The 12,151-nt window shown below is 39.6% G+C and overlaps 1 protein-coding gene across 1 annotated transcript in view; it reads right to left on the minus strand.

Moving 5' to 3' along the window:
- LOC107550635 (unconventional myosin-Va) overlaps positions 1-12,151 on the minus strand; it is an 87,694-nt gene that overhangs the window by 25,559 nt on the left and 49,984 nt on the right. The window contains exons 15-22 of the mRNA XM_016231965.1: positions 9,169-9,327; positions 8,939-9,036; positions 6,579-6,665; positions 6,171-6,279; positions 5,741-5,952; positions 4,794-4,950; positions 3,273-3,512; positions 1,041-1,289 (exon numbers count right to left, since the gene is read on the minus strand). Coding sequence (XP_016087451.1) covers positions 1,041-1,289; positions 3,273-3,512; positions 4,794-4,950; positions 5,741-5,952; positions 6,171-6,279; positions 6,579-6,665; positions 8,939-9,036; positions 9,169-9,327 — 1,311 coding nt within the window. The remainder of the gene's footprint in view (positions 1-1,040; positions 1,290-3,272; positions 3,513-4,793; positions 4,951-5,740; positions 5,953-6,170; positions 6,280-6,578; positions 6,666-8,938; positions 9,037-9,168; positions 9,328-12,151) is intronic.

Consider the following 12,151-nt stretch of genomic DNA (forward strand, 5'->3'; position numbering starts at 1 on the left):
TAATATCATTGCGCCTGCTGCACCCATGGTGCGACAGCAAAGTTCCTTGATTATTACGCTGGGATGAGAGTATAGTTCCTAGCCATATCGGCCTAGAAAATCGCAACTTTTCTTTTTCCGTCAGTCTTAGTACATGATGTAACTACAGAAGAGTCAAGTTTTTTAAATAGGAAAAATATAGAAACTCTTTGGACATTTTTGAGCGAGATGCTAACGGTCTAATCAGATTCAATGATCTATGCTAAGCTACAGCTAAAAGTGATACCGCCAGACCCGAAGATCGGCTGAATGGATTTGAAAACGGTAAAACTCAACTGTTTAACTCTAGGGGAGTTGGAAAATGAGCCTATTTTCAAAAATAGTGGAGTGTTCCTTTAACTTTTTGGGGGGATCTGCTGTGGAGCTGGAATTTGCTAACGTAATGCCACACCATCAATGAGGTTTTGTATGAACACTCGACACACATTTCAGCACACACCTAGTGTATATAAATGATTCATTTATATATGAGTCATGTACTAATAATTTGGAAATTAAGACATTTTTAACTGGTTCTTAGTAATTATTCTGTTAAACAAATTTGAAAAAGATTTAGCAAATGAGTACGGGAGAACTTTCGGACATGGAACCATAAATGTAGTGTGGAACATTTAATTAATCCCTATTTTGATTCAGTTGACATAAGCCATCAAAATGTACTGATCAACTGAACATGAATGAGTAATGAATCAGTTTTATGAATCAGTTCACGGAAATGACCCATTCAAATGAACCCTCTTTAATTAAAGGAACACCAATGGGAGATGAATGAGTTTTGTGAATCAGTTCGCTGTCCAAATGAATTGCCTTCTTAGGAACATAACTGGGTGATGACTTAATGCATAAATGAATCAGTTCATTTTTAGAGTTTTTTTCAAATGACACAAACAAACCGATTAGCCAATCGCCCTCAGATTTTTGTAAAGTGCTTTGTGAAGTCTGCACCAGTGCAGGCACATCACAGACAGCAGCACACAACTACATATCTGAACTAACAGCACCTTTTCCATCTCGTCCTGGTAGGTTTGTGCCCAGTCCTCGATGGCTTTCTTCTCCTTCTGTGTGTTCTGTAGGTCTTTGCGGAGTCGCTCCAGCTCCTCCAGAAGAGATGTAACTTTGTTGGCATTGTTTTTGGCATCCTCTTCTGCCCCTCGCAGACGCGTCAATTCCACACGCAGACGCTCGGACTCCGCTGCATGGCTGATCTCTAGACTGTTCAAACGCTCACTGAGAGAACGGTTCTCCTTGTTCTAGAGTGAAACCAAAACAGAACATCAATTAATTGTACTTAACACTATAAAGCCTAAGGTATCATATTTGATACATGAATTTATAAGGCCTATAAATTATCAGCATGATCAAAACTTTATTGAAAAACATACTCTCTGCACTCTGATTGAAAGTTCATTCATTTTTTAGTATGTAGAAGTCCTTTTAGTATATTCCACCTTCAGGTCATGGTACATGTCTTTTTGCTGTGCAATTTTTAATGATTTTTATGAAGTAAACATAATAATAACTTTCATATTTTTAGTAATATTTCAAGATGAACATTTTCTAAACTGGAGCAACTAAGGTTTACTTGATTATCCATAAGAAATCATGTTTAAATGTATCAAATATGATATAACAGGCTTCTGTGTAACATTTATTTGTACATCTCTCAATCATCACTGTATTGCGTTTCATTATATGTTTTGCCCCCACAACTAAAACTACAGAGCTTTGTTCAAAAAACTAAGCAAATATCATAAATAATATCATCATAATATCATCTTACTGAGGCATATTATTGAAAAATACATACTTCCAACTGATGTTCACATGCATTTAATATACGTAGTCTGCTATACTGTTATAAAAAATCCCATTGATTAAAATTACAAGTTATCAGCCATCATACTTTTTGGCATATACATAAAAACTTCTGAACCAAATCTGCTCAGTTTCGCATTTGTCACACTTTAATGTTTCAGATCATCAAACAAATTTAAATATTACACAAAGATAATGCAAGTAAATACAAAATGCAGTTTTTAAATGATGATTTCATTTATTAAGGGAAAAAAGCTGTCCAAACCTACGTGGCCCTACGTGAAAAATGAATTGCCCCCTCCTGTTAAATCATGAAAGAACTGCAATTAACCACATTATTTTAGAAAGCTGAGTTAAATTTCACTAGCCACACCCAGGCCTGATTACTGCCAGACCTGTTGAATCAAGAAATCACTTAAATAGAACCTGTCTGACAAAGTGAAGCATGCTTAAATGTATTTACACACTTAAACAAAGATTCTACACAGGGAAGCCCAGATCTAGATGATGTGATCACGCCCAGCTAACAGACTCTGACTTATTCTAAAGAAATTAATACATGTTAACACTGACATCTCAACAAGAAAGGGTGCTTGCAACCCGTTTCTCTTCCATAACCTGATGTCTTTTTGATGAAATAAAGTTCTATCATGACAACTCTCAGAAGATTTTAGCATGGTAATGGATATGAAAATATTAATGTATTTGGTATTGGCGGAATAGATCTGCTACGCTGCTGTTGGTCATTGCTGTTGTTGTAGATTATTGCTGCTGCTGCTGCTGCTGCAAAGCAAGTACAGGAACTTGCAACTGCCAATACATACGCAGATATGATGCTGTGCGTATTTAAGACATACCGCTGCTGCACAAATAGCATATAAAATAACCCGTAGCAGATCGATAAAGTGGAGCTGGGGAAGGTGGAGGGTTTCAGAGGAACTCTGAAGGCACACTGCAAAATGCTCTAGTGAATGTTAACCAGCAATTTAAATGCAAAGCTGCAAGCCAATTGGCTGCATATGCAACATGAAATAATAAACTTGTGCCAACTAGTGAATATCATCAGTTTGCATGCTGTTCAGATGTTCTGCGCCATCTAGGGTTTCATGACAGAACTTGGCATATATTCAATGAAATAAAATAAGGTGGGATTTGATTGTGAAAAGTAGCATCTATATAGCAGCTGGCCGGATGGAAGGAAGATGAAAAGTAAGATGGCATCAGCCGAATATAAATTTAATTTCATGGGCAGAGCAAGCTATCACATTTTATTTACGATAACAAATAAAACATTTTTTTAAGAAAAACATGCACTGATGAATTGTGCACAAGAAGACCAGAAATGACAATTATGATTTCATTCTAAGCTTTTTAGTGAGGCAGAATAAGCCAAAGCATCTTAGTGTGAAGTGTAGTACCTGGTCGTCTATCCTGCGCTGCAGTTGCATGATCTTGTTCTCCATGCCAATGTTGAGTTTTTTGAAGTGTTCCACCGAACGTGCCTCGATCTTGAGTTTCTTGAGTTCTCGCTTGGCTCGCATGCGGCGGATGCAGCACTGCAGGTAAACAATGGCTTCGAGTGTCCTCTTGTACCACTGTCGGGCCAACCAGCCACGGACCATCTTCTGAATGATGATGGACTTGTGCTCACGTAGAAGCTAAGCAAACACACAATAACACACGATGAAAAACACAAATACACACAAGAGTTAAGAAGAATGTAATGCAAAGTAGAGATGAGTCCAGTGAAAGCGCAGTGAAATGTTCTCAAATTGCTTTTTTCTCTCACACCTTCTGCCTTTTTAATTTGCAGATATTACACATCCTGCCTCGATAATGTACTGCTGATCAACAGAGCTCGGACGGCAAGGAAAGAGAGGAGAAAGAGACAGTAAGAGTAATAATACAGCCGCAGCTGCTGTGGTCTGTCAGTGGGACAGTCCCTACACTGGAACAACCTGCTCCCTGTGAGATCACATGGCTAAACACACTGAGAAGGAGACATGAGGTCATCGCAACACTGTGTTATCTTCTTCCCGAGACTTTAAAAACTCCATTCTAGTATTTCACTAGCTTGCTAGTCACTGGTTGGAGTAGAAAGAATCTGAAGGAAAGACCTCAGAATGAGACAGAATTGCTACTTTCGTGGTTTACTTAATACTATCTAATGGCAGATTCTCTTCGCATGCCAATAGTCTAGAGTGTTCAAACACATAAAATTTAATTTCAGTGGTTTTATACTTTTGGCAGTCAATAATTAATAATCATTTTTTTAAAAAGCAACATTTAAAAACACATTGTGGTCGGCATAAATCATGTTTATCGCTGTTCTTTTTAAAGATAAATAGTCACTCTATATTTTATTTTATTTTTTATCATATTATTGATATTTCACATTAATGTTTTATAGTAGTGGCTTAATCGGATAAATCTAGATTTATTTATAATTATTAATCTATTAGAAATACAACTTTTGCAACAATATAAAAGTCTTTACTGTCACTTTTAAACAATTGAATGCATCCGTGCTGAATTAAATTCTTAACTTCTTTTTAAAAATACTTGTTAACCCCAAACTATTGAACGGTAGTGTAAATTAAAATCAGTCACTTAGAAACACTGCCTTTAAACCACTCTGACTTCAGTGTGTAGTTAGCAGCTTTCACTACTCATGTGTCTCATGCCTGAAATAATTCACTTGTTTCCAGTGTGTTAATTATAAACCAGCATCATATTTTACCCCTATGTATATCAATTTATAACCTGTGTCAGAGTGTTTGTTTAAATGTTAAGGTCATAACAGAACTAAATTGGAAAAAATATGTACGTAAAAAGACAGTAATGAGACCAGTAGTGTTTGTGAGCCGTGTGTTTGTGACTGGGACAAATATATTTATAATGTGAGAAGAGTGTATTAGTATGTCTGGTTTCCTCCTCACCGCTTTGTACAGCTGTCTGGCCATGTATGCCCTGAGGATGCACTGCATGGCCAGAGCAGCAGCCTGCTTGCGTTTGTAACATTTTTTCTGGACAAACATGCGCTGGTACTTCTGAATGACGATCGCAGCACGTGTGCGTCGCAGGAAATTCGCAAGACTGTGGGGAAGGAAGAACAACACAGAGGTTACTACTTGTGCACCAGCACCTTCTCACTTAAAAACAGTATAAAGTGCAAGAGCTGGGTTCCGGAAATAAAAATCCCTTTTATTTTCTCAGCAGGGAAATGGGCTTGTTAACTGATAGCATATGCTTTTGCTGAAGCCATCAGTTCACATTATTTCAACTTGTTTTTCAAAGAATCATGTCTACCAGTGTAACTCCTGGTGAAAAACTACATTACCAATGATTCTGCAAAAGCAAATTCCACCATTTAGAGAGATGTGGCGAGCAAATTGCACCAAACGATCTCTGAAGCGAACACCTGCTCCAATGAATCGCCACAAATGATGTAGTTGAGTCAGTTTCCCTATGCTCTTAATATTTGTATATATATGTGCATATTTTGCATTTACATAATCAACACCTTTAAATCAATTAGTTTTATATTTATAATAACGACATTACTTTTTTATTTGATTGCCATTCGGAATGATTAATGCGATTGTAGTTCTTTCCCTCATTAAAGCCATTAGGTACACAGCATTGTACCTTTGTCTTTTTGTCATACATTTTTGCTTAAAATCCTAAGTTTATAATGTTTTGATTCACTTTGTAGCTGTTTGGTTTTTGACATTTAAAAGACTTTCTGTAAATCTCTATAAAAAAATGAATGGAAAAAAAAAGTGGGCGGGTACTGTTGCTCACTGTAAGCTTATGTTGAATAATTCTGTTTTTCATAACTTTAGTCAGGCCCCACCCACTATGGGATAAGTCCCCTCCCCCTCACCAGCGGGCCTGGTATCCACGGACGTATCTCTGGATGGTTGTGGCAGCATGTTTCATGCGCAGGTACTTCTTGCGCGCCAGCCAGCAGCGTATGGTCTTCTGTATGCGGATGCAGGCAGCACGCAGCTTATCTGCACGCAGTTTCTCCAGATACGCAACCTGCCCTGCGCGGAAAAAGATCTTGGTCTTGCCAAACTGGTACTTATCTGGGTCCTATTAGGAGGATAAAAAAAGTGGAGAGAATTAATTTATCATTATTTATCAGTCAAACTTTGTACAGAAAATATGAGTAGTGCCAAATTCTGGCATTTTGCTGCTTGCTATGATTCCGAGTAGTTTTAGTTTTAAGAGCCTATTATATTATGGCCTTTGCACCAAGTCTATACAGAGTATCGGTAGTTTTATGAGGTGACTGAATTGGCTTCTTGTACCTGCACCAGTTTCTCCAGAACATTCTTACAGGTCATCTTCCTGTCTGTCAAAACATCTTTTTGTTTCATCAGGACACGATACCTGCTAAAGAACTCCTGATACGTCCACCTGACAAGCAAAAGCAGTCACAAAAACACAAATATACAGTCAGGAGGTGTTTGACAAAAGGGAGTGCAGTATGGTAATGTATAGAGCAGGGGTGCCCAAACTCGGTCCTGGAGGGCCGGTGTCCTGCAGAGTTTAGATCCTTCCCCAATTAGACACACCTGAACCAGCTAATCTAGTTCTTACTAGGCATACTAGAAACCTCCAGGCAGGTGTGTTGAGACAGGTTGGAGCTAAACTCTGCAGGACATCGGCCCTCCAGGACTGAGTTTGGGCACCCCTGGTATAGATCTTCACAGTACCTAGATGGGAAACCAGCTGCAGAGATGCGGATTGTTTCCAAAACTCCACATGCACGCAGTTGCTGCACTGCTCTCTTGGGGTCAAACCTGGTAATGACAGAAATCAGATATCAGCCTAGCAACACTGCGTTTCTATAGCTCACCATCAATTCTGCTAAATTTACGGTTATAAAATAGTTCAAAACAGAGTCAACTATGACAACTGAAAGTATGACAACAGAGACAACTGAAAGTATGAAATTACCAGATTCAATTTGTGAAGAGAACTGGACACTTTGGAGCTGTCATATTGCTCTTTTGAGCATTTCACCATGACTCCATGACCAGGACAATATATTTACCATGGGTACTCTCATTAATTAAAACAAATTTTTTTTTAAATCATTACTTGAAAGAAAATAATCAAAATACTAATACTAACCTAAGTACTAAAATAATTAATGAACAATACTACTGCTAGTGGTGCAAGTGTCACAGAAATTAATCACTACAGCTTTAATTACTCACTTTACAGCTTTATATGTAAAATAATTGTCCTGTAAATGCCAGATGGAGTTGATAGAAATCTAGTTTAATTTTTATTGGGTAAAATTGTTTCTGTAATGAATGTGCTACATATTTTTTATGATTAATAGCTAAGATTCAACTGTGAGAATGAATCAAGTTTTTTTTCGTGCACTTCATTTGAAGTACTGCTTATGCTGGTGCATGCTTAAAATTGTCTATTAAAGGGATCATATGATGCGATTTCATGTTTTCCTTTCTCTTTGGAGTGTTACAAGCTGATTGTGCATAGATAAGATCCCTGAAGTTGCAAAGACTAAAGTCTCAAAACCAAAGAGATATACTTTATCTAATATAAGACTCTGCTACGCCCCCCTAAAACGGCTCGTTCTAACACGCCCCCACATATCTACCTCACTATGTGGAAATATTTGCGTAATGCCGCCCAAATGTTCACGCAAAGAAAGAAGGCATGGTTTCAGTAACCACAGTTAGTGTTGAAGCAGTCATTTTTCTAGGCGAAAGCAAAAGCACTTTATTTGGCCTTCCGAAAGTAGATGCATTTAGGAATCTTTAAGATTACTTACAACAGAACAGCAATGCATTTTATGGACGACCGTTTTGTGAACCTAGGAGAGGAGGTAATTCTGACTTTGCTATGACAATCTGGCGCTTCTGAATCAGCTACTGTTTTGTTATTAGTTGAAGTATTTGCTATTGACTGTTCAAATGCGGAGTTTTGCGCATCGTGTGCGTGTGTGCGCGAGCGAGAGATCGCAAGAGAGAGAGAGAGAGAGAGAGAGAGGGGGTCACATCACAGTGGAGTCAGCTGTCTTAACCGTGGCTTGTGTACTGCAAACACATACCAGCTTCATCACTGTGTCTGTCACGCGACTCTGTTCCCTTTCCGGGCTCTGTCTTTACATTTATTTTGAAAGATGAAGCTCGCGATTATGGTAAGGGGCGTTACATTTCCGACGAGTGTTTGCGGTGTTCGGCCAATCACAATGCACTGGGTCAGCTGGCCAATCAGAGCAGACTGCGCTTGTCGGAAGGAGGGACTTTGTAGAAAACAAAGCGTTTGAGAGAGGCGGGGCATAGAGGACTTACATATTTTGGGGTCTGCTAGAAGACCTTTACAACATATTTTTCTCATAATTTACATAGCTGCAGCACCTCATTTTGCCCTCTGCCTGAAACACTCTTGTTTAAGTTCCTATTTCTTTAAAGCCCGCATTTCTGAAAAGCCAGTGTGCTGTGATTGGTCAGCTGGCCCAGTCTTTTAAAGGGATAGTCCACCCAAAAATGAAAATTATGTCATCATTTACTCACCCTCATGTTGTTCCAAACCTGTATGAGTTGCTTTCTTATGCTGAACACAAAATAAGCTATTTTGAAGATTGCTGGTAATCAAACAGTTGGTGGTTGCCATTGATTTCCACATTATTTTTTTTCCTACTATGGAAGTCAATGGCAACCACCAACTGTTTGATTACCAGCAATCTTCAAAATTCTTGCAGTCTCTACTAATGAGCTGATGAGTGGAATCAGGTGTGTTAGATAAGGGAGACATACAAAAGGTGCAGGGCAGGGGGGCCTGCAGGACAGGTTTGGGAAGCACTGAATATTGTGTCACCAATGGTCACTGTCGCTGGAATATCATATCGCCAACTCTCACTGAAAATGAATGACTTCCAGGCAAATCCCTGTTGTTGTGAACACCTCTTTAGTCAACATATTAGAAAACTGACAATTAAAAAAGATAAGAGAATCTCATCTTATGATCACAGCATGTGTATGCTCAGAGAGAAAAACAAAACAAAACAGATAGTTCAATTAAAAACCGAAGAACTGACGTGAAGGCATATTTGTAATCGTTGGGTTTAATGCAGCGAACGTAATGTGGTGTAGTCGCATTCAGTGTCTCCATCAGAAGCTGCAGAGAATTCCGGAACTACAGAAAGAGAGAAATGCAAACATTCATTCAAATTAGACTCTTTTTACTCTCATCGATTGTCAGTGCTTATTCAAAGATAACGATATTCAATAAAAGTGAAAATAAGATGAGATGAAGGTAGTCTTTCACCTGCAGTCCGACTGTCTTCTTGTGTTCCTTGCTGGCTTTGCCTGCTTTGTTCTTGACTGGTTTGACGCTGAGACGAGTGCGTCCTCCAGTAGCAGGAGCAGCACCAGTCGGACTTTTAGCTTTCTCCTCATCCTGGAACAGCTCCACCAGCAGGTCAAACTGGGAATTACAGCCAAGGCAGACTTAACATACAAGCCATGGTAGGTGTTCAGATGATTAACCAGAGGCACTTTTTGACTTAGAAATGAAGCAAGGATCTAACTAAAAATGTATTAGCTATTCAAAAACATAATTAAACTCAACGTTATTTTACTGAAGCTACAATTAAATCCAGTTGTCACTACACTTTTTGAGTTCTTAACCCTGTTCTATACACCATTTAGTTATTTATGGGAATGACAACCACATTTTACTAAAACTATAAGCCCAAGAAGCCACGGTTTACAGTGGGAACATTTTCGCTCTCACGCAAAACTCCTGATCATGCAAATTCCTGTTAGAATAACTGGATTTCATCCACGAAATTTCACAAAGCAATGATAAATGTGACTGTTACTGAAATACCTTTAGCTTTCTAAAATCACTGTAAACTATGGCTTCACAGGACTGCTTTTATAAAATGGACGGTTACTACATTTACCTGGCAAAGTTTCATAAAAGAAATGCACAGAAACAGTAATACTGATGTAATGATGTCACAGGTATGTGTTTATAGAAAAAAAAATCCAGGTAGTTACAATCGAATTCTCAACCGAATTGTGTTAGCATTCATGCCTTTGTACAGGCTTGAGACACTGGATTGTTTATCAGTCCCAAAACTTAGCAATGTGTTGTGGCCTTTGTTACCTGAACTAAATGTTTACACTCAAAGTACCACTTTTAATCAAAAAAAACAACAGTAAATAACAGTAAGCAATTTTTTTCATTATTAACAATTATACACATCAAGACAAGCAAACTTTTATAAAGTGGGTTAGTAATGAACAGAAAAGGCCAAGTACTTAGAAATTGTCCCTGGGGTCTTGTTTACATTGATCGCTAAGAGTTTGAGTACTGAGGGGTGCTAGTGCTGGTACTAAGCAGCATGCAGCCTAAGCAAGATAAGTGTCCTTATGGGACCAACAATATAAACATCAAGTCCCAACAAACAGCAAACAAATAAACTCCAACACTATGTTATGCCTGCACTTTTTAGTCTATGTATAGTACATATGGATGTCTTTGCCTGTTGCATTGTTAAAGGATCAGTTCACCCGAAAATGAAAATTCTGTCATTATTTATTCTCCATTAAATTGTTCTAAACTCTGTTGTTATTATTCATTGTTTCCCAGTAATTGCCTAGATTTCATCCAAAAATATTTTTACACTTCTCATGATGTAAAAGATATCTACCATTTTGTTTTGCGCCATTTCTTTGGCAAACTCAAAATTAACACCCGTGATTTAATTAAATAAGTGTTGTGTGGCTTGTCTCAGAATGAAGCGTGGCACTGTGTTCAAGTTTAACTTGCATTTGGGAATGCAACACGCGACAGTTACACTTTATTTTTAGATTTGCATAATTTCAGCATATCTGTGGACAGATTATTACAGCATTTCACTAGATTTGTTATGAGATGTGTTTGTAAACCTGTAACCTGTAAACCTGTCCCCGAGAGGGAACGAGACACTGCGTCCTCTAGCGGACACTATGGGGACTGCCACCAGCAAGAACGGTGTCTGAAGCATGTGTGAAGCAACTCCAATCCCATTGGCCCACGTAGCCTGTGACATCACAGGCAGGCCTGCCGAATACATCACAAACTTAGTTGTCTGAAGGAGATGTGAAAACAGGCAAGCGCTAGGCATGGCAAGGGGACGCAGCATCTCATTCCCACTCGGGGAAGAATGGTTACATGTGTAACCCGAGACATTCCCCTTCTATGGAACTTGTGCTGCATCTTCTAGCGGACACTATGGGTAACGGAATGCCCACTAAGCCATGCCACGGCACATGCCTGTTCACCTGGTAAGAAAGCACCAAGGGAAGCGATAGACATACAGCGAACCTTCCCTCAGAAAGGGGGCAAGCCACTGACGCCTAGGGCCACTAACATAACATGAAAAAATGAGGAACCCAGCCAATCAGGAGGGACATCCCAATAACCAAGCTAAGAACACAGCTATCCTCAGAAGGCTAAATTTTAATGAGCCAAAGCAGCAAGCAGGACCTAGGTGGACTGCCCACTTAAAAACCCCATAGGAAGGGGGGGGGGCAGCCCACCCCTACTACCTGACTAAGCTTAAGGTGTAAAGGGAAGTAGACCATCGACTCAAAATCTTATGGCTAAAAAAGGGCTCATTGGGCTCACCCAATCACTGAGAATACTTGAAAAAAGCCCACGTCACAAGGGAGAGACCAGACCTTCAGTCAATAGTTCGCCAGCAAGGGAAACACATAAGAACATAATTAGTCCAGTATTGGAGCCCGATGTAAGCAGTGGTCTAAAAACACTCAAAGGGGGGTGGGGGGTGGGGAGCATCAAGAAGTGTTAGAATCACAGCACGGTTTAGAACAGGAATGCTTCTCATCCAATACATTCCTGAGATCCACTCTTCTCCTCTTAGTGCTTGCAAGCCTCTGTGCCTGACTCCTAGCAGGAGGAGGGGTGCTAGTGGCCACTCTACTCTTCTGATCTATGATCCTCAGATCGAGACGGACCAGCCTCCTTAGAGGTTTTAGGGGAAGACTTGGGACGGCGGGGAAGGATCTTCCTGAAGGCAGTGGACTGCATCTTCCCCTCCCTGAACTTCTCGACCACTGCCTCAACGGAAGTGCCGAAAAGCCGGCAGGCGAAAGAGGAGCGAAAGAGGAGCATCAAGAAGAAAGGCCTTCTCCTTTCTCCCGATGTCTACAAGATTTAACCACAAATGCCTCTCCGTAGCCACCATTGCTGCCATCGCAAGCCCAATGGCAGCAGCAGTCTGTTTAGTGGTGTGAAA

This window comes from Sinocyclocheilus grahami, unplaced genomic scaffold (assembly GCF_001515645.1).
Source record: "Sinocyclocheilus grahami isolate Dianchi unplaced genomic scaffold, SAMN03320097.WGS_v1.1 scaffold403.1, whole genome shotgun sequence".
In the NCBI taxonomy this organism is placed as follows: Eukaryota; Metazoa; Chordata; class Actinopteri; order Cypriniformes; family Cyprinidae; genus Sinocyclocheilus; species Sinocyclocheilus grahami.